Below are 24,025 nucleotides of genomic sequence, written 5' to 3'. Positions count from 1 at the left end.
CACGTTCCCCTGGGTGGGCACCAAACTGCCACCCCTCCCCTGGCTGTTGCTCGTGTTGCTGGGTGAGGGCACCTGCTGCTCTGGTGTGGCCACATGTGGTCCGGTTATCATCTGGGGTCCAGGCCAAGGCCTTTGTGCGGACACTGTGGTCACTCGGCCTGGCTTGATGTAGCATTTGAGCTCTCCGCTCATTTGCTTTTATGAACCTTATGTCTTAGGGGGCGACAATTCATTCTCCTGCCTTAAATCTTTGACCTCGTGGAGCCAGCATTCTAGTGCTGAGGGGGTGACATGGTAAAATGGGTAGTAAAAAATGACCAGTATCTTGTCAGAGAAGGGTGAGAGATGCAGAAATAGAGCAGGGTCCCTGTGAAGGGAGGCAGGGTTATGGAAGAGCTGGGCTGTCATCTTAGATTGGGTCATGGTGTGGGCCTTCTTGAGGACATGGTCTAAGAGCAAAGATCTGAAGGAGGTAGGGGAACAGAGCAGTCTGAGGAATGGGGGCTCTGGGGAGGGGCAGCTGGCAGTGCATGACCGTGGAGCTGCGGCTGGGTGAGGGGCTGTGGAGGCCCCCGGGGCCTCAGTTCTGAGCAGAGTGGGTGGGATCTGACAATTGCTTTAATAACTTTTCTTTCCCAGTTTTTTTGAGAGAGAGCACACACGCACGCAGGGGAGGACACAAGGAGACAGAATCTCAAGCAGGCTCCATGTGAGGTCATGACCTGAGTGGAAATCAGAAATTGACGCTTAACCGGCTGAGCCACCCAGGCGCCCTTGACAGTTGTTGTAAAAGAATCTCACGGGGGGTGCCTGGGTGGCTCAGTTGGTTAAGCGGCCGACTTCGGCTCAGGTCATGATCTCGCGGTCCATGAGGTCGAGCCCCGCGTCGGGCTCTGTGCTGACAGCTCAGGGCCTGGAGCCTGTTTCGGATTCTGTGTCTCCCTCTCTCTGACCCTCCTCCGTTCATGCTGTCTCTCTCTGTCTCAAAAATAAATGTTAAAAAAAATTCAAAAAAAAAATCACAGGGGAGCACTTTAAATCATACATACACACATACATACATACATACATACATACATACATAAAATTAAATAAATAATCTCACTGGATGCTGTGTTGAGAGCACAGCACAAGGGCAGGGGCAGGGAGCCTGGTGGAGAGGCTGTTGCCAGGGCTGAGTTGGTATCTGGAGAGGGAAACGGGGGCCTCTCCTGGGATCCTCTAGGTGGGTGTCTTGGGCAGCTCAGGTTGTCATAACAAAATATCATAGATTAAATGGCTTGAACAGCATAACTGTATTTCCTCACAGTTCCAGAGGCTGGAAGTCAGAGATCACAGTGTGGGAGGCTTCTGTCCCTAGTCTGCAGACAGCCTTTCCTCAGGAAGCGTGCGTGTATGAGAGAAGAGAGCTCTCTTCTCTTCCTGATGCATCAGGGCCCCACCCTTATGACTCCATTTACCCTTAACCCCCTCCCTAAAGGCACCATCTCCATCAACAGTCATACTGGGGGTCAAGGCTTCCACACAAACTTTGGCCGGGGGACACGATTCAGTCGTTAGCAGTGAGAGTGTGCAGGGTAGAGGGGAGCGGGATCTTTCCTGGGTGACTCTGTGGGAATGTTCAGGGCCCATGGCCACTTTGCACCTTCCAGCATAACCCTTCCCTGCCGGGTAGGGGAACTTGGGCTCCTGCTCTTTGCATAGACATTTGCTGTAGGGCCGTGTTCCCCCTGCAGTGTCCCTGCCTCCACGGTCTGCTTTCTGCTGGGCGACCAGGTCACAAGTCTCATGGAAAAACTTCCTCTGAAAACAGCTAATGATCTTGGGGTGCCCATCAGTCACCCTGATGCATCTGTGTTGGAACCCCTGCCCTTCCTTACCCAGCACCCCCTTCCTGCCCCCCTGCTCTGTGTCAGGCTCCATCAAGATCAGCAGTGCTTGCTCACTGCCATTTACAGAACACTCCCGCCATCTCCGTTGAGTCTTCTCCCTGAGACAGGGTCATGGCAAGTTAGGTGTGCACCGAGGGCAGAGAGAGGAGGCGTCTGCACGGGAAGCTGACAACAAGGTGGGGTGGTGCTACACGCTCAGAGTTAGGGTTTCAGAGGCCGAGCCCTCCAGGCAAGGCCCAGACCTGGCTAAACAGGGATGCACCCTGTGTGTCTCATCCAGCATCCGCTGCTATCTTTGGGCCCTGCTTCCCCAAGGATGCGAGCTGGACTGGGCCATCCAAACTGCCACCTGGCCCACCTAGAAGCATGTGCTAAGTGCCAGGTGTGCCCAACCACTGGAGGCTTTCTATGCTAGGTGTTTCTTTCATGACCATCAGACATGTTCAGGCAATATGTACTCATGAGACATTTGGAGAAACTCAAAAATAAAAAAAAAAAATTTAGAAGTCCCTTTGCCCATAGACAGCCATGGAAACTGTGTTCATCAGACTTCGTACTTATGCTGTCTGTGTTAGCTCTGTTCACTTAACCCCTCCTGAGTATGACAGTCGTGGCTAATGGCTGCAAAACCTGCCATTCCCCTCGGTGGATGTGCTGAATTTTACCTAGACAAACACACACCACAGGCTGGGTGGCTGAAACATCGATTGCCCATAGCTCTGGAGGCTGGGAGGCTGGGATCAGGATGCCGATATGGCTGGGTTAGGGCCTTCAGGGCTGCAGACTTCTCCCTGTGTCCTCACAAGGTTAAAGGGGTGAGGGAGCTCTCTTGGGTCTCTCTGTAAGGGCACTAATCCTATTCATGAGGCTCTGAACCCATCCCAATCACCTCCCATATGCCCCAAACCCTCATAGCATCACATTGGGCATTAGGGTTTCAATATATAGATTTTGGCCAGGGGGGTGGGGGTGGGAGGACACAGACCACAGCAGCTTTTGTATTCTTTTTTTCTTTTAAAAATCACAGTGGGGGTGCCTGGGTGGCTCAGTCAGTTAAGCGTTCGACTTCAGCTCCGGTCACGTCATGATCTTGCAGTCCGGGAGTTCAAGCGCTGCACAGGGCCCCGTGCTGACAGCTCGGAGCCTGCAGCCTGCTTCGGATTCTGTGTCTCCCTCTCTCTCTGCCCCTCCCCTGCTCACGCTCTCTCTCTCCTACAAAAATAAACATTCAGAAAAATTTTTTTTAAAAATCACAGTGACATTAGTGGTAAAACCATTTTATACTGAAACTGTTTAGAAGTGGGAACAGATGAGGCAGAACATTTTAAAGCCCTTGATATTACTGCCAAAGCACAGCCTCCTCAACCTTCACGGGCCAGTCCCTGGTGATGCACAAAGAAATTACAGGTGTAACCAACAGGTGCTGAGCAGTCTAGGTACAACTTTAACTCACAAGTGTGAAGTTCCCCCGCTTCACAGGTGATAACGCATAGAGGTTAGAGAGTTGCCCGATGTCAAACAGCTGGTGGGGGTGCTGTCCACCTTCCCTCCCCACCTGGATGGGGCTCCCCTGTGACAGTGTCCCTGGTCTACTGACTGGGCAAGTGACTGGGAGGGGCAAGGAGGTTCAGCCGGGGGGGCTTCAAGAGGCTCTCCCTGCTGGCTCACGTGCCTCGAGTGGCTACTGGCCCCAGAAGGAGGACACACGTTTAGGAGATTCAGGGGCTTCTGCTGTGCAGGATTCTTGGAATTTGGTAGGTGCAACCAGGAATGGAGCCCTAGGATCTGAGTCAGGCTTTTATGCCCCAGCAGGAAGCTCCACGCTGTAGTGCCACCAAAGGGCCACGTGGCTGGGCCCCCATGGTCCTCAATAATACACCTGAGCAGAGAGGAGGAGCACTTCCCAGGCCACCCTACTGTCAGCATCTATGAGAAACACGCACAGCTCCTTCCCAAGAGGCCCTCGCAGGGAGGACAGAGCTCTCACTTGGAGCCCACATCAAGCCTCTCAGCAGTTCTTGCAGGTAGAGGACACTTCCACTCACAGATAGGCCGATGGAGGCTCAGAGTTACAGGAGTCAGATAGTGGGCAAGTGCCCAGATCTGCACACCCTCGCTCTGCCTGTGGGTTGCAGGGACCACCCCCTACCCCATCCTTGTGCATCGGACCGACCGGGATTGCTTGGCAGTTTGGTGCATTGGTGTGTCCACTCTGAGAGTCAGCAGACTCTGGGAGGGCCCTCAGCCCCTTGCAGGCACAGCACCTGGTCACATGCAATCTGCTCCTGCTGGGCTCCAGACACGTGGGGGTGTAATGTTCAGCCCACTCACCAGCCCTTTACCAGAAGAGACAGTCTGTGCTTTTGGTCTTTCAGTCAGTAACGGGTCAGAGCATTGTTCTCCATCCATGGTGGGCTGGACAAGGCAGCCCTAACCACGCTGTCCCTCCCACAGCACCTGCAAGGTGGCCTTCCCTCCGTTTCCCACTGCTGCTCCGCAGAGCTGCTGCAGCAGGGGACGGCCGCAAGGGAATATTTCAGCTTTCCAGGTCACAAGGGTTGTCGGCTCTGCCAACGTTGCTTGCAAGCAGCCAGACGCTACGTAAATGAACGGGCACAATTACTTTCTTACTGGCACTGAAATTTTAATTTCATAGGTCACAAAATCATCTTGTTTTCAAGCATTTAAAAACCATTGTTAGTCTCTGGGGACATGCAAAACTAGGTGGCAGGTGGCTCTGCCATACCGCCCTCAACCCAGCCAGGCTGGGGTGGGTGGATCCTGTGTGCCCAAAGGACTCCCCTAGGCTACAGAGCAACTGTCTACCCTCATCTGTAGTCAGTCCTTACCACTCACAGGCCTTGAGGTCCACCTCTGTCTCCAGCCTGCACAAGGTCTTTTTTTTTTTTTTTTTTTCAACGTTTTTTTATTTTGGGGACAGAGAGAGACAGAGCATGAACGGGGGAGGGGCAGAGAGAGAGGGAGACACAGAATCGGAAACAGGCTCCAGGCTCTGAGCCATCAGCCCAGAGCCCGACGCGGGGCTCGAACTCACGGACCGCGAGATCGTGACCTGGCTGAAGTCGGACGCTTAACCGACTGCGCCACCCAGGCGCCCCCGCACAAGGTCTTGTACAGAGAATGGACACTTGTACTTGGAAAAATTTCCCTTTTCCATTTTCTTGATCTTATTTAGATCTCTGTGAAGAGTTTTCAAAAATAATCTCTACACTCAACATGCACGGGGCTTGAATCACGACCCCGACATCAAGAGCTGCACGCTCCACTGACTGAGCCAGCCAGGTGTCCCTCTGTGGAAACTCTTGATGCTCGTGCATTTCCTCTTCTGACAGCGTCTAACATCCCAACCTCAAAGCTCCCCAAATGCAGCATTCATTCGTGCGACAAAATTTCCTAGGTTCTGAGTGCACGCCACGCACACTGTGTAAACTCACCTGGGCTCTGCACCCCCCACACCTTTGTGAAGCTTCCAGGAAGCTTGGTGGTTCCAATCCAATGTCATGAATCAAAGCTTAGCCTGATTGAGTAAAAAGTAGTTTCAAGTCAAAATTATGAGCTTATTGCTTCAAAAAAAAAAAAAAAATCCAAGGTATTTTAATATCTACTCTGAAATAGAGTTCTGGGTATTCTTAAAAACGTTCACTGTTACATCTACTGAAGCCCATGTTGGAAAATACCTTTTAAAGTAGAACAGAATGCCCAAAACCTTGCACTATCCCACAGGTGGCCCTCCTCCACCCCCTCTGCCAAAGGGCCACCAGCTCACAGGACACGCACAGATGCTCTTCAAGGGCTCCAGGCATTTTAGGTGCTGAGGCAGCTTGATTTCACAAAGTCTTGCCGGGCAGGCCAGTGTCCCATGTCTCACGTGGATGCAGCTAAGGACTCCTCACCCTACACTTGTGCAGGGGAGGCTCTAGACTGGAATGTAAACTCTAGAGTGGTTTCTATCGAATTCCTGGTTGTATTGGGACATTTATATGAACAAACCACACTAAGAGTTGAGAGGAAAAGTAATTCCTCAAAGGTTGGAGGGCATGAAGATTTTACCCAAGTTAACCAGGCAAGACCAGCAAGTGTGAACTTGGCCCTTGAATACAAGAGTGGGCAGAGCCAGCCTGCACACAAAAGGGCCAGCTCTGTTCCAATAAACTTTATTTGGTCACACTGAAATGTGATTTCAACATACTTTTCAAACGTCATAAAATAGTCATTTTTCCCATTTAAAAATGTAAAAACCCTTCTTAGCTTTTAGGCCTTTTAAGAGGTAAACTGAGGTACATTAAATTTTTGAAGAGTTTATGTTTGAACAAACACTGCCTGGAGCCAGGCAGGACCACACTGAGACATCAGGAGTGCTGTGCTGGCAGGAGAAAAGGGAGAGCTGTTTATAGACGCAGGAGCAAAACTGGGAAACTGTGTGACTGGTTATGGCTTAAGCAGGTGCCTTATTTGGGGAAATCTAGTTGACTGTGATTAGGTGTTCTTAAATTTCATTTTCTCAGATAGGAGTGCATTTACAGGAACGGACTCTGGCTTAGCTTCTGATCTGCTTGTGTAGTTCCCAAGGCATGAGAGTCACCCAGTCTAATGGCCTCGTACATATTTTCACAGGCTGCATAAACAGACAGCAAACTGCATTTTGCCCATACGCTATAATCTGTCAGCTCCTGATCTAGAACCATATCAATCCAAAGAGAGAATCCAGGTGAAGAAGACTTAGGTTGAATCCTCTGGCCCTTTTCGGCTGGCCTGTGGTTGCTGTTAGAAGACAGAAAGCACCATGCTCAGGCTGGAATCTGGAAGAGTTCATGTAACTTTCCACCCCTCTGTCCCATCATTACCCAGAAGTGGCAGAGACAGGTTTCCTTTCTGGGAATGGCACATTCAGTGACCAGACTGCCTTCCTAAGGCACGTGGGCCCACGGAAAGTCCCTGGTCCTCTGGCAATGACCCTCTTGGACACACTTCTGGGTGCAGTAGGTACAGGTGGAGAGGCGGTTACAGCCGCTGAAATGGGCACAATGATTTCATGGTGTCCTGACACCTGGGCTGGGAACACCACTTCCAAGGGGGCGGGTACAGGCCAGGGGGACAATCTTCACTCCTAGGACTAGCACTGTGGCCTAAGAACATATCACGCGTCGTGCCTGGCTGAGCAGCAGTGGGTGGCAACTGGGCTGACCTGCTGTGGGACCGAGATCCCTGTCCATGTATTAGAAACACAAACACACAGACTTGACCATCCTGAACTCTGCTGTTCCTAATGCCAGAAAGTTGGGAAATTCCCAATGCAAACAGAGGGATCAGCCAGCCTGATTTTCACCTAATACAAATCCAGAACCTGCTGTTGGGCCATACCACACATGGCCATTGAGGCTGTGTCTCAAGGACCTACCCACAGGCTTAACCATACCAGGTGATGGTGACCCAAATCAAGTGTTGCAATAAATCCTGAAGTGACTGACCTGCGTCCCTCTGGGTTACCTTTCTGTATGTGGGAGAAATGGGCCTCTCCATTGGGACAAGGGGGAGGGGTCCCTGGCCCAAATTTCACCCCTCCGATAACTGTCAATGACACCAAAGATCGGCAGGTCTCGAGTGAGTGGTCGTGGGTAGTAGCCAGTCTAAGACTTCTGGTCCCCTGGAACTTTTTCACGGTTGGCAGGGCCAGGACCCTGAGGGCGGGGCCACCATCAACACTGTTAGCCTCATTCTGCGGGTCCGCAGTCTGTCTCCACCTCCACCAGCATCCGGAAAAGGCAATGGGCTCACATGCGGCTTGCAGACCCTCCTGGTTCTGGCAGTTTGTGTGGCAGGAGCGGTTCTGGGGAGTCTGGTAAGCAGCCTGGCCTCCGGGTAGCTCCGCTGGGCTCACGTGAGCGGCTTCTGCAGTGCCGAGGCCAGGTCTGCCCTGGGTTCCGCTAGAGATGCTGGCTCGGGGTCTCAGTGTGGGAGCAGGGAGCTCTCCCACATTCAGTTCTTATGGTCACCCTGTAACGATGCTCAGATGAGCAGACAGACTCTGGATTTCATGGAGAACAGTGGCATCCAGAGTCACAGAGCAGGTCCCTGGGTGCAGGTGCTACTCCTGGAGTGCCTGCACTGATCCAAGCTCCTGTCTGAAGAGGCTGGTGCCAGGCCCTCTGGCTGTAGCCCCGGGTTGCTCCGATGGGGATGGAGTTGGAGGAAAAGGAGTCAGGTGAAGAAGGCAGCTTCCTCTGGGCTCCCACTAGCACAAGCCAACACATCCTTACTGCTGAAGCCAGTCTGAGGACCTGACTAAGAACTGCTAAGGGAAGACGCTTTGGGCAGCTTCTCAGCTACTTGTCTGGCAGGGCTCATGGGCCTTTTCCCATGACACTTCCTCATCCGCGGGATGTGGCGTCTTTCTTCTGTGAACTTGAAAGTCTACACATGTGCGCCCTGGCTTGAGGGACACGGGCTTTGCTGCGCGGGATGAGGTCGCACGTTGCAGCAAAGATATATCCACTTTGTACGAATTCGGACATTTTCTTTCTTTAGGGAGCAATTCTGAATCTATCCCCACATTCTAAATTCTTGTCAGTATAAATGATCCCATATAAAATACGTTAAGGTTAAGGCTGCAGGTTTATTCACATTTATACACATTTATAAAGACAGGTGGTCTATCCCATGTGAATTTTCTGATGCTGAGTAAGCCGTGAGCTCCGATTAAAAGCTTTGCCACATTCGTTACATTTGTAAGGTTTCTCTCCGGTGTGAATTCTCTGATGAATGATTAGATGTGAGCGCCACCTGAATATTTTCTCACATTCGTTACATTTATGCAGTTTCTTTACAGTGCTGACTTTTCTACGGCTCACATGGGTAGAAGCTTCCAGGGTATTCCCATATTCGTGATACCACTGGGCACGAGTATGGATCCTCTGGTGCTCAATAAGATAGGAACTCCGGCTGAAGGCTTTCCCACACTCACTACATCCATACGGCTTCACTCCTGCATGAATTATCTGGTGTTGGAAAAGGGTTGAGTTTTGACTGAAGGCCTTCCCACATTCGGTACACTTATAGGGTCTCTCCCCAGTGTGGACCCTTTGATGTATTGTGAGCTGTGTGCTCATACTGAAAGCCTTTCCACATTCGACACACTCGTAGGGCTTCTCTCCCTTATGGATTCTCTGATGGTAAATGAGACTTGAACTCTGGCTGAAGGCTTTTCCACAGTCACTACACTCGTAGGGTTTCTCTCCAGTGTGAATTCTCTGGTGCTGAATTAGGTGTGAGCCCTGCACAAAGCCTTTCCCACACTCATCACACTTGAATGGTTTTTCTCCAGTGTGAGTTCTCTGGTGGCGAATAAGCCGTGAGCTACAACCAAAGGCTTTTGCACACTTGTTGCATTTATAAGGTTTCTCTCCAGTGTGGGTCAGCTGATGCTGACTAAGGCGAGACACCCACCTGAAGGCCTTCCCACACTCATCACACTTAAACGGTTTCTCTGTAGTGTGAATTCTCTGATGGGCAACGTGGCTGGGACTACCTGGGCTTCTTGGAAGTTGAGGCTTCTCCCCGGCATGCATCCGCTGGTGTTGAGCCAGGGTTGAGCTCTGGCTAAAGGCCTTCCCACACTCCTGGCACTGGTAGGGCCTCTCTCCAGTGTGGGTCCTCTGGTGTCTGACCAGCTGAGACTGTTGGCTGAAGGCCTTCCCACACTCCCGACAGCCATAGGGCCTCTCTCCCGTGTGGACCCTCTGGTGGTGGATGAGGCTGGAGCTCTGACCAAAGGCCTTTCCACACTCCTCACACCTGTAAGGCTTCTCTCCAGTATGAATTCTTTGATGCTGAATAAGTTTTGAGCTCAGACGAAAAGCTTTCCCACACTCAATGCATTTGAATGGCTTCTCTCCAGTGTGGATTCTCTGATGCTGATTAAGCTGCGAGCACAACCTGAAGACTTTCCCACATTCCTCACATTCATACGGTTTCTCTCCATGGCAGTTACTTCGAGGTTTCCCCTGCAAGCAATCAGGTAATTTTTTTTTACACTCTGGACATCTGTTAGGTTTCTTCGGTGTATTAACTTCCTGATGCAGAGCAATGTCCGGAGTCGATCTGAAACTCCTGCCACACATATCACATCTTCGGGATGTCCCTTCTGCAGCACCTCCCTTACTTTTGTCAGGGTGACAACCCAGTACGCCAATGCCCTCCGGCTCGCCACGTCCCTGGGCACCCTCCTTGGCGAAGGTCTTCCTGGGAGCCACAGTGCCAGTGTTCAAGCAGTTTTTCTGGAGGAGGGAGCTTGGCTTACTCTCTGACCAGACCTCAGAATCAGAGGTGTCTCTAAAGCCAGAACTCTGAGGAAAACCTTGTGGGGAGCTTCTGACCATGGCCACACGGGGTTCCGATTTTAGAGCATCCACGTCCTCACAGGCCTGCTCACTTGCCATCCCAACTGCAGAATCTGAAATAAACAGGAAATAAAATGGTTCTTATCCCCTGTGCTCAGAGAAAGGACAAAGACCAGGGGCAGTGGCGGAGGCTGCATCAGGCAAGGATACACCCACATGGAAAAACGCTACCAGAAGTCGGGCCTTGGACAGTTCTCAAGATTTAGCTTCGTTGACACTTTTACTTCATGCGTTCAACTACCGTGTGTTCCTGTGGGGGAGACACATCAGCAGAGGCTCGTCCCGTGGGGAACCGGTATGAGTGAAAATCCATAAGGAAGTTCTGGGCTGGGGAGCCTGGCAAGTGTGGCAAGAGGCAGGTTGGGCTTGAGGTGCCAGAGGCTCCTGGATCCAGAGGTGTGGTGAGGGGAGTTAACGGACAGGTTCCGAGGAAGATGAGGCTGGACAGCTGCCGTGGGGCACACCCTGGGTGAGCCTGAAGGGGGGTGGTACTGAGCAGGACCCCAGACCCGAATTTGGCTTCCTCCAGCTGCTGCTAAGCCACCTTCTCTGATACACACCTGACCGTGTACGTCAGCCCCATAGCTTCCAGGAGGCCACACCCGGTGGCCTATACTGCCTTCTCACTCCCTTGGGGTTCTGGTCAGTCCACTCACCCCTGACTGGCCCCCACGAGGCCTTCCTGACATCTGCCTTCCTCCTGGACTCTCCAAATAAGTGTCAGCCCCTCTCCTACTCGGCAGTCCCAGAGAGTACCCTTACTAAACTCACACACCTCCTTGGTGTCTGTGATCACACCCAGGGTCATAACTAACATCACAACCAACTTCGTAACCAGTGCGATAACCGCTGTTATAACCAGTCCATTTCTACCCCACAGAAATATCCTCCAGGGGCCCAGTTCCAGGGTTCCTGGTGGCTCTTAATGTCAGTCCCCTCTCCAGCTCGGTGATCTGAAGTTCTCAGTCAGTCCTAGGGTGAGGAAGAGGCCATCACATACTGAGCATCTCCTGGGCATAAGGAACACTTAGTTCCTGGCCGTTCCTCAATTAGTCTTTGTGACAATCCAATGAGGTCAGTGGTGAGTCAGAGAAGGAGCGTGTGGTTCCCCAGTCACACAGCTAATTACAGAATCAGGAATGAACCCAATTCTGTTCCCCCAACACATGCCCCTTCAACCTCTCTGTGCCCTTATGACACAGGGCATCTCCTACCTGGCCTCTGGGGCACAATCACACAACCTTTCGACAGGGCAGGAGTGGCCATATGGTGCTGGCTCACTCAGTCCTCTGCCCAGGCCTCCCTCCACTCTGGAGATGAGAAAGTGGACACGCACTGCTCTCCTCTCCCTCCTGCTGGAAAACAAAGGCCCCCATGGACGCCAAGGAAGAGCACAGTGGAAACGTCCATAGTTGTGAGCCTAGAACCTCCCGCTGCACAGGAAGGAGAAAGATAATCCACGTGGTTCAGCAGCCACAAACCCACCCAACTCCTCTCTGGAGTCTGCCTCCATCTGGCTTTCTGCAACCAAGTCTATGAGAAGCCTCCTTACACACCAGGCTTCCCCTCAGGCTCAGCTAGCCACATGGTCCTACGTCACACTTGTACCCAGCACGGCCCATTTTTACGTGACCCTACTTACTAGTGATACCTTCTCTGACAAAGACCCTCTCTTGACCAGCTCAGCCAGGCTCCTCTGAGCCTTTCTCGACCAGGCCTCATCCTTGGCCCGTAAGGACAAAAGACTAATGTCACTACTTACAGCTAAAGGTTTCCTCCCTAGGATGAGCCTAGCCCTCCTTAAGGTGTGTGCCTGAGAAAACTCAAGGCTGTCAGAACCATCTGTTTATTCCAGCCACACCTGAGGGACAGGTTGTCTCCCAACTTCTGTGGGAGGGCAAGACCCAAATGCCACAAGCAGAGGTCAGCAAGCCCAGGTAGGTGTCAGAGGGTCCACTCCCTTCCGCTCTTGTCATCCATCACTTCCTGGCTCTAGCTGAACCCCACTCACCCCCTGCCTGCTCTGATCATGTCTGAACAAATGGAAGCCGAGTTCACTCACACTGGACTTTCTCCATTGCAATTTATTACTACGGATTAAGAAAAATCTATCCTCACCGTTTTAACTAGTGCCTCGCTGTGTGTATCTATGCATGACACTGCCCACGGGGCCCCTCGGGGACTCATAATTGAAGCCTAGAGTTCTCATCCTTCCCTAGAACTCGAAAGCCCTTCTCTGTAAGCTCTGAACAACCTGTGAGAGGATACAAGCACATGTTAAAAAACAGAGCCTCCTTCTGGAAGTGGTTTTCCCTCAGACAACAGATGTTGTCCCTGCAGGCTGACAGGCACTAAGGTCTCTTGTGCTGGGGACAAAGGTAGCCGTGGTGGTGGGTTAGGGGTGTGGCTCTGCAACCTGCTGCCGCTCTGGGCCATTCCTCAGTTACCTGCTGCACTAGCCAGGCACAGATAACATCTCTGGGTACTTACATTTTTCTTTCTTTTTTTTTTTTTTTTTAAATTTTTTTTTTTTTTCAACGTTTATTTATTTTTGGGACAGAGAGAGACAGAGCATGAACGGGGGAGGGGCAGAGAGAGAGGGAGACACAGAATCGGAAACAGGTTCCAGGCTCTGAGCCATCAGCCCAGAGCCCGACGCGGGGCTCGAACTCCCGGACCGCGAGATCGTGACCTGGCTGAAGTCGGATGCTTAACCGACTGCGCCACCCAGGCGCCCCGTACTTACATTTTTCTGACACGCTCCACATGTTTTCATCTGTGAGGCTGTACTCTTGTCCTATGTCTCAGGCTTGTGACAAGTCTACATGTATTGTGGGGAGGTTTTCTTTGCTGCTGCCTCATCACCATAAAGACCATTTGCTGCGTACAAACCCGTGGAACTACCCAATTCTGCCAGCTCCAGCTAGCTTTTCCGCCATGGTACCCTCTTTGAAATCTCTCCTCCACCTTGGAAATACTTAGTAGGAGCTGGGTTTTAACTGGGCTAGCCTACAGCTTTACGTCCTTCCCAGGAAGGATCAAAAAGGGGTCTAAGCAGGAAGGCAAGGCCAAGGAGGCTGGGGGCTGGGGTCAATGTTCCCAACACTCCTGCCCATACACTCATACCTCAGGACACGAACCTGCTGATGCCTCGATTTTGGCCGTGTGGCTTCCAGAATTGTGAGACAATTAACCTCTGTGGTTTTAAGCCTCAAGTTTGTGGTGCTTTGGTACAGCAGCCCTAGGACCCAACACAGCCCTGAAGCCTGATGTGAGAGGCTGGGGTCACCCAGGAGCCCAAGCAGTTCTGGAGGAGCTGCTGGCAGGTGGGAGGCAACTGTCTCAGGGATGACTGATGTTTGCCTCAGAGGCTGCTCAGAGCCAAGCTTAGTGCTTCCCTTGGATCATTACCTTTGCACTTTGCTTAACAAGAACATCAGTAAAATTGGAAATTGAACCTATGCCTGAAAAGCAAACTCTGTTTTTGCTATAACACGCAAGAGTCTCATGTCCCTGCTTTTCTGTAGTTCAGTCTCTCCCAATACAACCCCAGGACCAGGCGATAGTTCTGTCAACGGGCCCACCTGTGGCCCCGTGGTGCCCCCAGGCAGCCCGGCATGCCCTCTTGGCTGGTCCCTGCGGTCTGCCTTCAGCTTCCCACCCTCAACCCTTGCTGGGCATGGGTTCCCCGAACATCTCCTCACTCCTTTACCTGGAAACCTCTTTGCCACAGGCCTAAGCCTCACCTGTAAGGGAGGTCCTTGCCACCTCTCTCCCCTCGACTCCCTTCAGGTCAAGGACCCATGGCTCCTGCCCCTGCTCCAACCGGGAGATCAGCTCAGGCTTGAAGACCAGGAATCCTGCTGTGGGGATGGCAGAGAAGGGGACCATGTCAGCATGGCTGAAGGTACATCCCAGGGCCCAATGCTCTTGGTTTCCAGGAATTAAGAGGCAGGGGGCTGTTGGAACACAAGCAGAGCTTCCAAAGGGAACATCAAGGGGAGAGGGTCTGGACACAGTGGCCCTCTCTGTCCAGCTCAAGTTGGACAATGAGAGATACCTGGACTCCCAGCCCATCCCCATCCACACCAGGGCCAGGATCCTCAGGGGATCTATCACCAAAGAATCTGCAAGGAACAGGCCAGGTCTAGCTTTAGGAGAAAGCAGCCAGGCACTGCCAGCACCTCCCTCAGCAGAGATGGCCTGTCCCTCAGTTCAGAGGGCAGGAACATTCCAGGAGATAGGAGTGGCCAAGAAGCAAGACAGAAACAACAAAAATAAGCCAACAAATGAATGGATTTTAATTCGGAGGGCGCTAAGCCCTGTGGTCAGGGTTTCCCTCCCCCAGGTTTCCGGCTGTGGGGGTGGGGAAGGGCAAGCAGAGAGACCCTGCAGGATAAAGGCCTCAGGTGCACATAGGACTCCATGCTCAGCAGGAAACGTGCTCTCTCGAAGAACATGTGGAATGTACAAAGAAAACAACTCTAGGCCAACTGTGAAGGGAGTCATGTCCACAGGACAATACAACACTGTGCCCCAACCCAAAATATAATTGGATGTGAAGGTTATGACAACACGGAGCTCAAAGCTATTAGGTACTTGGGGCGCCCGGATGGCTCAGTCGGTTAAGCATCTCCCTTCGGCTCAGGTCATCATCTCGCGGTTCATGGGTTCGAGCCCCACATCGGGCTCTGAGCTGACAGCTCGGAGCCTGGACCCTGCTTCGGATTCTGTGTTTCTCTCTCTCTCTCTCTCTCTGCCCCTCCCCCCCCCACACACACACCACACACACACTCTCAAAAATAAACATTAAAAAACTAAAAACAGGGGCGCCTGGGTGGCGCAGTCGGTTAAGCGTCCGACTTCAGCGAGGTCACGATCTCGCGGTCCGTGAGTTCGAGCCCCGCGTCAGGCTCTGGGCTGATGGCTCGGAGCCTGGAGCCTGTTTCCGATTCTGTGTCTCCCTCTCTCTCTGCCCCTCCCCCGTTCATGCTCTGTCTCTCTCTGTCCCAAAAATAAATAAAAAACGTTGAAAAAAAAAAAATTAAAAAAAAAAAAAAAACTAAAAACAAACAACTACTTGAAAACTAAATAATGAATTACTAAGTAGCAGCTCTATTTACTACAAAACTCATGGGATGAAGCTGAAGCAGTATTTGCAAATAAAATTTTACATTTTTAAATACATTTATTATAGAAATGAGCACAGTAAAACGCAAACGAGATAAACGTTAAACTCAAGAAGTTGGGAACAAAACAGCACAGCAAACTCAAATAAATAAAAAGGAAGAAAATAATAAAGGTGGGGTGGGATTCAATGAAATAGAGAACAAAGGCAACAACACCAGAGAAAGATCAGCCAAACCAAAACCTGGTTCTCTGAAAAAACGAATACGACAGCTCTTGTGGCAAAATTGATTGAGGTCAACACAGTGAAAAAATAAAATAAATAAGGAAAACAACTACACACACAATGCAGACTAAAAATAAAAGAGTATTATGAACAAACAGATGCCAAAAAACTTGGAAATCTAAACGAACACATCACTTTACAGGAAAACTAAAAATGACAAAATCAGCACAAAAGGAAACTTGCAAACTTGACAGATATTATTCACTAAAAAACAAAACCAGGGGCGCCTGGGTGGCTGAGTCGGTTGGGCATCTGACTATGGCTCAGGTCATGATCTCACGGTTTGTGAGTTTGAGCCCCGCGTCGGGCTCTGTGCTGACAGCTCAGAGCTTGGAGCCTTCTTCACATTCTGTGTCTCCCTCTTTCTCTGCCCCTTCCCTGTCTCTCAAAAATCAATAAACATTAAAAAAAAGAAACAAACAAACAAAAACAAAACTAAAAGCAAAAAACACTAGCGCAAGACCTTCCTTTCCCAAGGGCCCAAGGCCCAGACAGTTTTACCGGTGAGTTTTACCAAACACTGTAATTCCACCTACATAAATTCTTCCAGAAATTAAAGACAGCAAAATGTGCCCAGTTTATCTTATGAAACTCATATGCCAAGGGCCATTTGCCAAAAAAATAGAAAAACAATTCACAAAAAGAAAACATATAGGGGCACCTGGATGGCTCAGTTAAGCAAATGACTTCAGCTCAGGTCATCATCTCACAGTTCATGAGTTCAAGCCCTGCGTCGGGCTCTGTGTTGATAGCTCAGAGCCTGGAGCCTGCTTCGGATTCTGTGTCTTCCTCTCTCTCTGCCTCTCCCCCGCTCATACTCTCTTTCTCTCTTCCTCAAAAAAAAATTTTTTTTAAACCTTTTTTATTTATTTTTTTTTTTAATTTTTTTTTTTTCAACGTTTATTTATTTTTGGGACAGAGAGAGACAGAGCATGAACGGGGGAGGGGCAGAGAGAGAGGGAGACACAGAATCGGAAACAGGCTCCAGGCTCCGAGCCATCAGCCCAGAGCCTGACGCGGGGCTCGAACTCACGGACCGCGAGATCGTGACCTGGCTGAAGTCGGACGCTTAACCGACTGCGCCACCCAGGCGCCCCTTAAACCTTTTTTAAATTAAAACACAAAAACAAACAAACAAACAAAAAACAAAACAAAAAAAAAAAAAACAGGGGTGCCTGGGTGGCTGAGTCAGTTAAACATCCAACCTCAGGTCAGATCATGATCTCACAGTCTGTGGGTTCAAGCCCTACATTGGGCTCTGTGCTGACAGCTTGAAGCCTGCTTCAGATTCTGTGTGTGTCTCTCTCTCTCTTTCCCTCACCCACTCATGCTCTGTCTGTCTGTCTCTCTCTCTCAAAAAATAAACACTAAAAAAAACCAAAACAACAAAAAACAATAAAAAGAAACATATTAAAAGTCAATTTTGCTCATGAACAGGGAAGCAAAAATCTGAAACATAATACTGCCTAGCTGAATCCAAAATAGTACTGAAATTTATATGTAAAATATAATTTAAGTAGAGTTTACTCCAGAAATACAAAACACGTTAATAAGATTTACTATTATCTTATTAGTAAATATAAGATATTTATATAAATATCTTTATATAGTAAATATAAGATATTTCACCTTATTAGTGAATTAGTGAATAATAAGGTGAAAAAATCATACAAACACTTCAATTGATGCAGAAAAAGAATTTGTTTACGATTATGATTAGCCAACTTCTGATGTTAATTAAATGTATTCCTTTTTTTAAAAAAAAAGGGGGGGTCTTTTTATTTAGTTATTTTTTAATTTATTTTTTAAGTAATCTCCACACCCAAGGTGGGCTGGAACTCACAGTCCCAAGATGAAGGAGATGCACGCTCCACAGACCAAGCCAGGTGCCCCTAGAAATCTTCCTTTTAGATTTTTTTCTATGTTTATTTATTTTTGAGAGAGAACACAAGCGGGGGAGGGGCAGAGAGAGAGACCAAGAATCCAAAGCACAAAGTTTGACATGGGGCTCAAACCCACGAACCGTTGAGATCATGACCTGAGCTGAAGTTGCACGTTCAACCGTCTGAGCCCCCCAGGTGCCCTGAAGTATTCCCTTTAACACGAGGAACAAAGGGCGCCTGGGTGGTTCATCTGGTTGAGAGACCAACTCTTGATTTTGGCTCAGGTCATGATCCCAGGGCTGTGGGCTCGAGCCCCAAGTAGGGCTCCTTGTTGAGTATGGAGCCTGCCTAAGGTTCTCTCCCTCTCTCTCTCTCTCTCTCTCTCTCACTCTACCCCTCTTCCCGACTTGCACACGTTCGCTTTCTCTCAAATAAAAAAAATTAAATAAGGAACAAAACAGGCATATCCACATAAGTCTGTCTGACACACCACTGTGGCTCTGGGCACAGCTAAAGGCCAGGACACTGGGGGCACCAAGGGGGAAACCACCACTGGTTCAGCTGCAGGTGACTCCTCCTAGAATACAGCACCAGAGCAGCAGGAAGTTCAACAAAGTTACCAAATACAAGCATTTCTGTAGAGCAGCTATACTCAGTTAAAAATATAGCAACATAAAAAAAGATACATTCACAAAGCAACCAAAAATAAAGCATCTATAAGGGACCAGACCACTCTGGAGAAAATCTAATAACTTTCTAGAATTTTTTTTTTTTTTAACATTTATTTATTTTTGAGACAGAGAGACAGAGCATGAACAGGGGAGGGGCAGAGAGAGAGGGAGACACAGAATCTGAAATGGGCTCCAGGCTCTGAGCTGTCAGCACAGAGCCCAACGCGGGGCTCGAACTCAGGGACCGTGAGATCATGACCTGAGCCGAAGTCGGACGTTTAACCGACTGAGCCACCCAGGCGCCCCTAAATTTCTAGAATTCTAATAAATTACAGAGAATAAATGGAGACACATTCCATGGTCTTGGGTGGGAACAGTTAATGAGGAAGAGATCAGTTCTTCTCTTGTTAGTTCTAGAAATTCAAAGCACTCCCAATAAAAATTCCAGTTCCAAGTATTGAATAACTCACTTACTATAAACTTATATGAAAGAATTACCTTATTACCCACGAGTAGATAAGCAAAGTTTTATGAAAGAATAAAAAGGGGAAGTTGTCTTACCAGGTATTAAGACACACTACGAGGCCAGCTCAGAAACACAGTCACACACATGAAAAAAGGTGGCTCCACAAATCAACGGAAGATAATGGGCTGCTTAGGCGGTGATACCAGGAAATGGCTCAATGTATAAACAAAAATAAAGCAAGACTCCTACCTAACTCCAGACACAAACATGGTGCCAAGATCTAAATAAGAGAGATAAAGTTCACAGGCGAACGTACAAACTGTCTCTATGACCTTGGAGAGGAAAGAACTTTTAAATAAAATTTCAAAGATACAACCCATAAGGCAAAAACTAATGGATTTGATTCCTTAAAATCTGACCTCACAAAGTTAACAAACACAGGGACACCCGATTCAGTTAAGTACCTGACTTTGGCTCAGGTCATGATCTCATGGTTCGTGAGTTTCAGCCCCACGTGGGGCTCTGTTCTGACAGCTCAGAGCCTGGAGCCTGCTTCAGATTCTGTCTCCCTCTCTCTTTGCCCCTCCCCTGCTTGCATTCTCTCGCTTTCTCAAAAATAAGCATTAAAAATTTTTTTTTTAAAAGTTAACAAACACAAGAGAACGGGAAAAGTTATTTACAACGCACAAAACTCACCACAACACCTCCCAGGGTCAGCTCTTGACCCACAAAGACCCACGGCCCCCATAACCACAGCCCTGACAAGGGCCTGGCTAGGTGGGTGCTGACCAATGATGCAGGGGGAGGGGTCCCAAGATGCAGCCTCACCTAGTCCAGCCACACTGCTGTGGTTCTCCAGCATTACTTCCTTGTAGAGGGCCCTCTGGCCAGGGTCCAGACACTGCCACTCCTCCCTCGAGAAGTGCACGGCCACATCACCGAACGTCACAGCCTCCTGAAAAAACATACACCAGCACCCCAGGGAAACCTGGGTGCCAGCCCCATCCTGGCTCCACCTCATGGTGTGTCTCAGCCACATGTACCACAGGGCTGGGCAAGACAGTCACCAAGCCCCTTTGGCTCTAAAATCAAGGGGAGTGGCAGTAGGAAGGAGGGGGAAGGAGCCAGACCTACAAACCTCCCCCCACAAGAGCCTCAGATGGGCCCCAGTCTGGGCAGAGGATGGGCTTGCCTGAGCTTGGGAATGGCCACAAGGGGCCAATGGAGGGTCTAGGCCAAGGCCCAGTGGGCAGGGTGGGTTCTCAGAAGAAAAGGTAGGGGCCCTCACAGAGCAAGTGAGGGAACGGAGGCAGTCACACTCCTACCATGAGGCTCGGTGGGTGGGCATCCATGTGTCCTGGATGAGACCTGTTGGCAGTTATGAAAGGATCAGAGGTCAGGGTACTGGAGGACCCCTAGCCCTGACTTCCAGGCTAACTGAGAGGGTACTGTGTTCTCCAATCCTTTACCTTTAACCCCAGATGTTCATTAGCAAGGACATAAGGTGGAACCAACATAACCACAGCACTTAAGTATCTTCCCCCACTCCCCACCAAAGCTTCATCTTTCAGAGTGTGTGGTGTGTGGGAATCACTCCAGACACAGAAGGGGTGGTTGCCACACGTGTTAAGTGCTAGACTAAGCAATGGGGATGTAGCAGCGCCCAACGCTTGAGAACTTTCCCATCATGAAGCACAGTCTAAAGGGTTAACGATACAAACACAACATCACAACCATGACCATGCCCCAGTGCAAGAAAACTCTGAAAGCATTTAAACTAGGAAACTCTGGTTTAATGATGAGTCACTTCCCAGGGGAGCTAACTAGGCCAAGAGGATGGAGGTAGGGAGGGCGCTAAAGGCAGCAGGGAAGGCATGTGCAAAGGGACTGAAGCAAAATAGACTGGGCAGAATGAGTCCATGGAGCTGTTCACAAGCAGCAAGGGGAAGTGGTGGTGTGACTGGAGGATGACGCCAGAACAGTGGATTACCGTAGGAAAAGGAACGGATTCAGAACCCCCCCCCCCCCCCCCCCGCCCCAGCAATCTACATAAACTTGGCCCCAATCCCAGGCATTCCCCTAGGCAGTCTGAATGAGAAGTGGGCTTCCTATGGGAGCTTCTGGCTCAGAAAGTGGCGTGTGGGCGGAAGCTCCAGGCCGTGGGCATAGTGAAGCTGACCCAGGCAGTAGTGAGCACTGTCGGTGGGCCCCCACCTGCGACGGGCCAAGAGTGAATCTGGAAGCGCTGGATCCCAGGTTCCCAGTAGAAACGGGCAGGCCCTGAGAAGGGAAACACCCCACCCTACCCTAGGCACAGCCCTTTTTTTTTTACCACTGTCCCACGGGCAGTAAATGAGGGGAAAAGGCGACTTGAGAAGCTGTAGTTATGCAGAAAGGAGAATCAGGGATCCCCTCTCGAGCAGGCCTACACCTGGTGGGAGGCCGCGGGTGGATCCCGCGCCGGGCCTGCAGGCCTCGCCCAAATGCCTCCTGCCTCCGCGGGCCAAGGCGGCCGCAGTTCGACCACCTCCCACGCCAGGCGCCCATGGCCTCCCCAAGCCGCTCGCGACATCAGCGCTTCCCAGCGGGGAGGCAGGGGATCGCCGGGCCCGCAGTGCCGGAGGCGAGAGGACGCGGGGGTCGGCCGGTTGCCACTCCGTCCGAGGGCGATGAGCACGTAACGTGCCGCAACCCGAGTCCGCGCCGGACGCGCCCACTCACCCTCCCCGTGGGCCGCCCGAGCCTCGAAACGCGGGACAAAACCGGAAACGGGCCTCGGGCTCACGCTCCCTCTTCTTCTCACAGACTTCCGGGCGTTCTGGGCGGCTCGGAGGCTCGGCCGTCTCGATGGTTCCCAGCCGCCCCGCCCCGGCGCTGGGGAAGGGGCGGGGCTGGGGTCAAGGGAGGGGCGGGGCTGGGGTCAAGGGAGGGGTGGGCCCGCGGGAGGTGGCGGAAGTGCAGGCCAAAGGGCGGAGGGGGTCCTGGCGAAGCGGGTGGAGAGCCTGAGGTGGCCCGGGCCCGGCCCCGCCTACCTCTTATCACCTCGGGGACGCTGGACCCCGCACCAGATCTGTGCCCGGGCTTTTCTACAGAAGGCAGCTCCCGCTGGGCACGATCCAGGCACCGGGCAACGGAGACGCCCCGATCACGGGCGAAGTGGGCACGGGGGAGCGGCTAGCTTGGGAGGAGGGCAGAGGAGCCGAGTGGAGACAGCAGGTATTGTCTGGGTGGTTGGGGCACGTGGTCCAGGCCGCGGACACCGCTGAAGCTGGGCGGGAGGCGCAGGGCACCTAAAGCGGAAGAATGCGCCCCGGAGGCGGGAAGGGCGGGGCAGAGAATGCGCAGAACTTTTTCGGTAGAAGAGACCTAGCACTCGACGCGTCGACGACCCAAATATCGGGGTCCCTGACAGCCGCGGTGAAATCTGGCGCAAATCCTACGGGAGGAGATGGACTGAATCAGCCCCCCGCCCCGACTCCGAGGGGAGGTACTAGGGAAAAGCGGGCCTTGCGGGGTTCTCCGGCGAGATCAGCTCCTTTCCCGAGCCTCTCGGTCCTAGCGCTCACAGCCTGCAACACCGCCGCTCCTAACTCAACTCTACCAGTCCCACATCCTCTCTGGTTACGCACAGGGAGCATCTGTGCAAATGATGAATAAACGAGTGAATAGAGAACTGGAAAGGACAGGGAACATACCTGCTTCCCAGCCGCCCTCCAGGTCCTAATTCCCAACCAAGGCGCTTCCAGAAAGAAACCCGGGTGCGCTGAGCACACTTCTGGTCCCACCTACTGGGAGCCTTCCAACTGGACTCTTCACACAGCAGCATCGAAAGCTGGGGGAGTCCTGGCCCCAGGCTAGCCTGTTCTAGGTAGATGGGTAGGGTCATTCCCAAGATGACTCAAAGAGCAAGAAGGGGAGGCAAAGACCCTTAGGATAGAGCTGTTTCAGCCAGCACGAGAGCCTGGTCCAGAGCACCCACCCACCCCACACCTGGGCGGTGTTGGGGGTGCAGATACCAGGGTGCTAAGGCCCTACAGGTGCTGCTGGGGTGGGGGCGGGGCAGCAGTGATGGGGATTTCTTTTATCCATTGCAGGCCATTCCAGGACCTCCATGCCCCAGTCCCACAATCCTCACTGAACCTTGGGCCCAATGAGCAAACAAACCAACTGTTCATAGCCAGAGGCCTAAACACTATGAATGGTCAGTGTGTCCCTTCTCTGAGCCAGCCCAGATTGCTTTCCAGCTATTTCCAGCCTGGGAATAGGATTCCACATCATAAATGTAACTAGGGAAAAAGTCGTTACCTTAATCACTTACAAGAAGATGTGTTTCTAAGGACTTTTTCTGTATCCTAGTAGGTAGCCCAGAGCAATAATACTTTCAACAAACTGGAACAGAGCTTCTCCACAGGCCATCCTTGGGCACTCAGGAGTCTCATGATATACTACAATATACCTAGGGCTTGTTTTAGTCTGGTATGGTAAGACATGCAGACTTGGAAATGATTGTCATGAAGGAAGATAATTATACTGTTTCCCTAGAAGGCAGGGTACAACATGAAGGGCCACACTGGGAAGCACCAGCATAGGTCAGGAGGCAGGAGAGAGGGAGGGTACAGTGTGGCCCAGAGCCTTTATTGGGGTTTCTGCAGGAAGGAATGGGCAATGCAGGGCAGGTACACTAAGTAAAATTAGGGTTAGATAGTTTGAATAATTTCAACAAGCTCCAGGGTAGAAATGTGATTTCTAATTGATAAGTGGTTCTGGGATGAATTAGGGCAGGAGGAGCTTTGCCTTGGTGTGTGAGTTTGATAAAGGAGATAGTTGGGAGTGTGGGCTCTGGATTTGTTGGCTTGTATCAAAGCCTTGCTCTAAAGGGTTGTTTGCTATTTCTAGGAATGTATTTTGGATCTAGGCCTGCTTGGCTCCAAAGCTGGTGGGAGGAACCAATAGACCCAAGGGCCTTGCACAGAAGCAGAATTTCCCTAATCCCCCGGCCTGAGAAGGTCAGGAGCTGGGAATCCTGAGAACAAAAAGGGAGTTGGAAGTAGGGCCAAGAGGGCCTGAGGAGGTTGGTGACAAGGGCCTGTGTCCAGCACAGAGAGACCTTGTCCCCACCCCTCCTGGGCTGTCTATTGGCACCAGGCTCTTCCTGAGGCCCCATCTCCTCCCTCTCCTGTGTGACTCCTTTTTTCCTACTCAGGCCCCGGTCCCTCAAAGGCAGAGCCTGTGATGTTTCCATCCATCTCTTCTGTGCTCAACAAGGATCACATGCTCAATAGA

General features: G+C 51.1%; 1 protein-coding gene across 9 annotated transcripts; it reads right to left on the bottom strand.

The window, feature by feature from the left end:
- Positions 1 to 5,110: 5,110 nt before the first annotated feature.
- Positions 5,111 to 21,853, bottom strand: ZNF7 (zinc finger protein 7). 9 transcript variants are annotated; one of them, XR_004343197.1, is made up of 6 exons: positions 21,075 to 21,440; positions 20,068 to 20,110; positions 19,571 to 19,697; positions 14,056 to 14,172; positions 5,691 to 10,362; positions 5,111 to 5,430 (listed from the first exon to the last, which is right to left on the bottom strand). XR_004343197.1 is itself a non-coding variant. In XM_030303583.1 (6 exons), exons 3-6 carry the CDS (start codon positions 20,092 to 20,094, stop codon positions 8,564 to 8,566), a joined length of 2,070 nt encoding a protein of 689 aa, XP_030159443.1. In that variant the 5' UTR covers positions 20,095 to 20,110; positions 21,464 to 21,616; positions 21,775 to 21,843; the 3' UTR covers positions 5,111 to 8,563. The 9 variants fall into 9 exon arrangements, 7 of the variants coding, with proteins under 7 accessions (XP_030159443.1, XP_030159440.1, XP_032447873.1 ...); XR_004343198.1 differs by having other exon boundaries at positions 7,382 to 10,362; XM_030303583.1 differs by lacking the exon at positions 21,075 to 21,440 and adding exons at positions 21,464 to 21,616; positions 21,775 to 21,843 and having other exon boundaries at positions 5,111 to 10,362.
- Between the last annotated feature and the right edge of the window lie 2,172 nt (positions 21,854 to 24,025).

This window comes from Lynx canadensis, chromosome F2 (assembly GCF_007474595.2).
Source record: "Lynx canadensis isolate LIC74 chromosome F2, mLynCan4.pri.v2, whole genome shotgun sequence".
Lineage (NCBI taxonomy): Eukaryota > Metazoa > Chordata > Mammalia > Carnivora > Felidae > Lynx > Lynx canadensis.
Note: the sequence above shows the minus strand (reverse complement) of the source record. Positions and strands in the feature narration are given on the sequence as shown.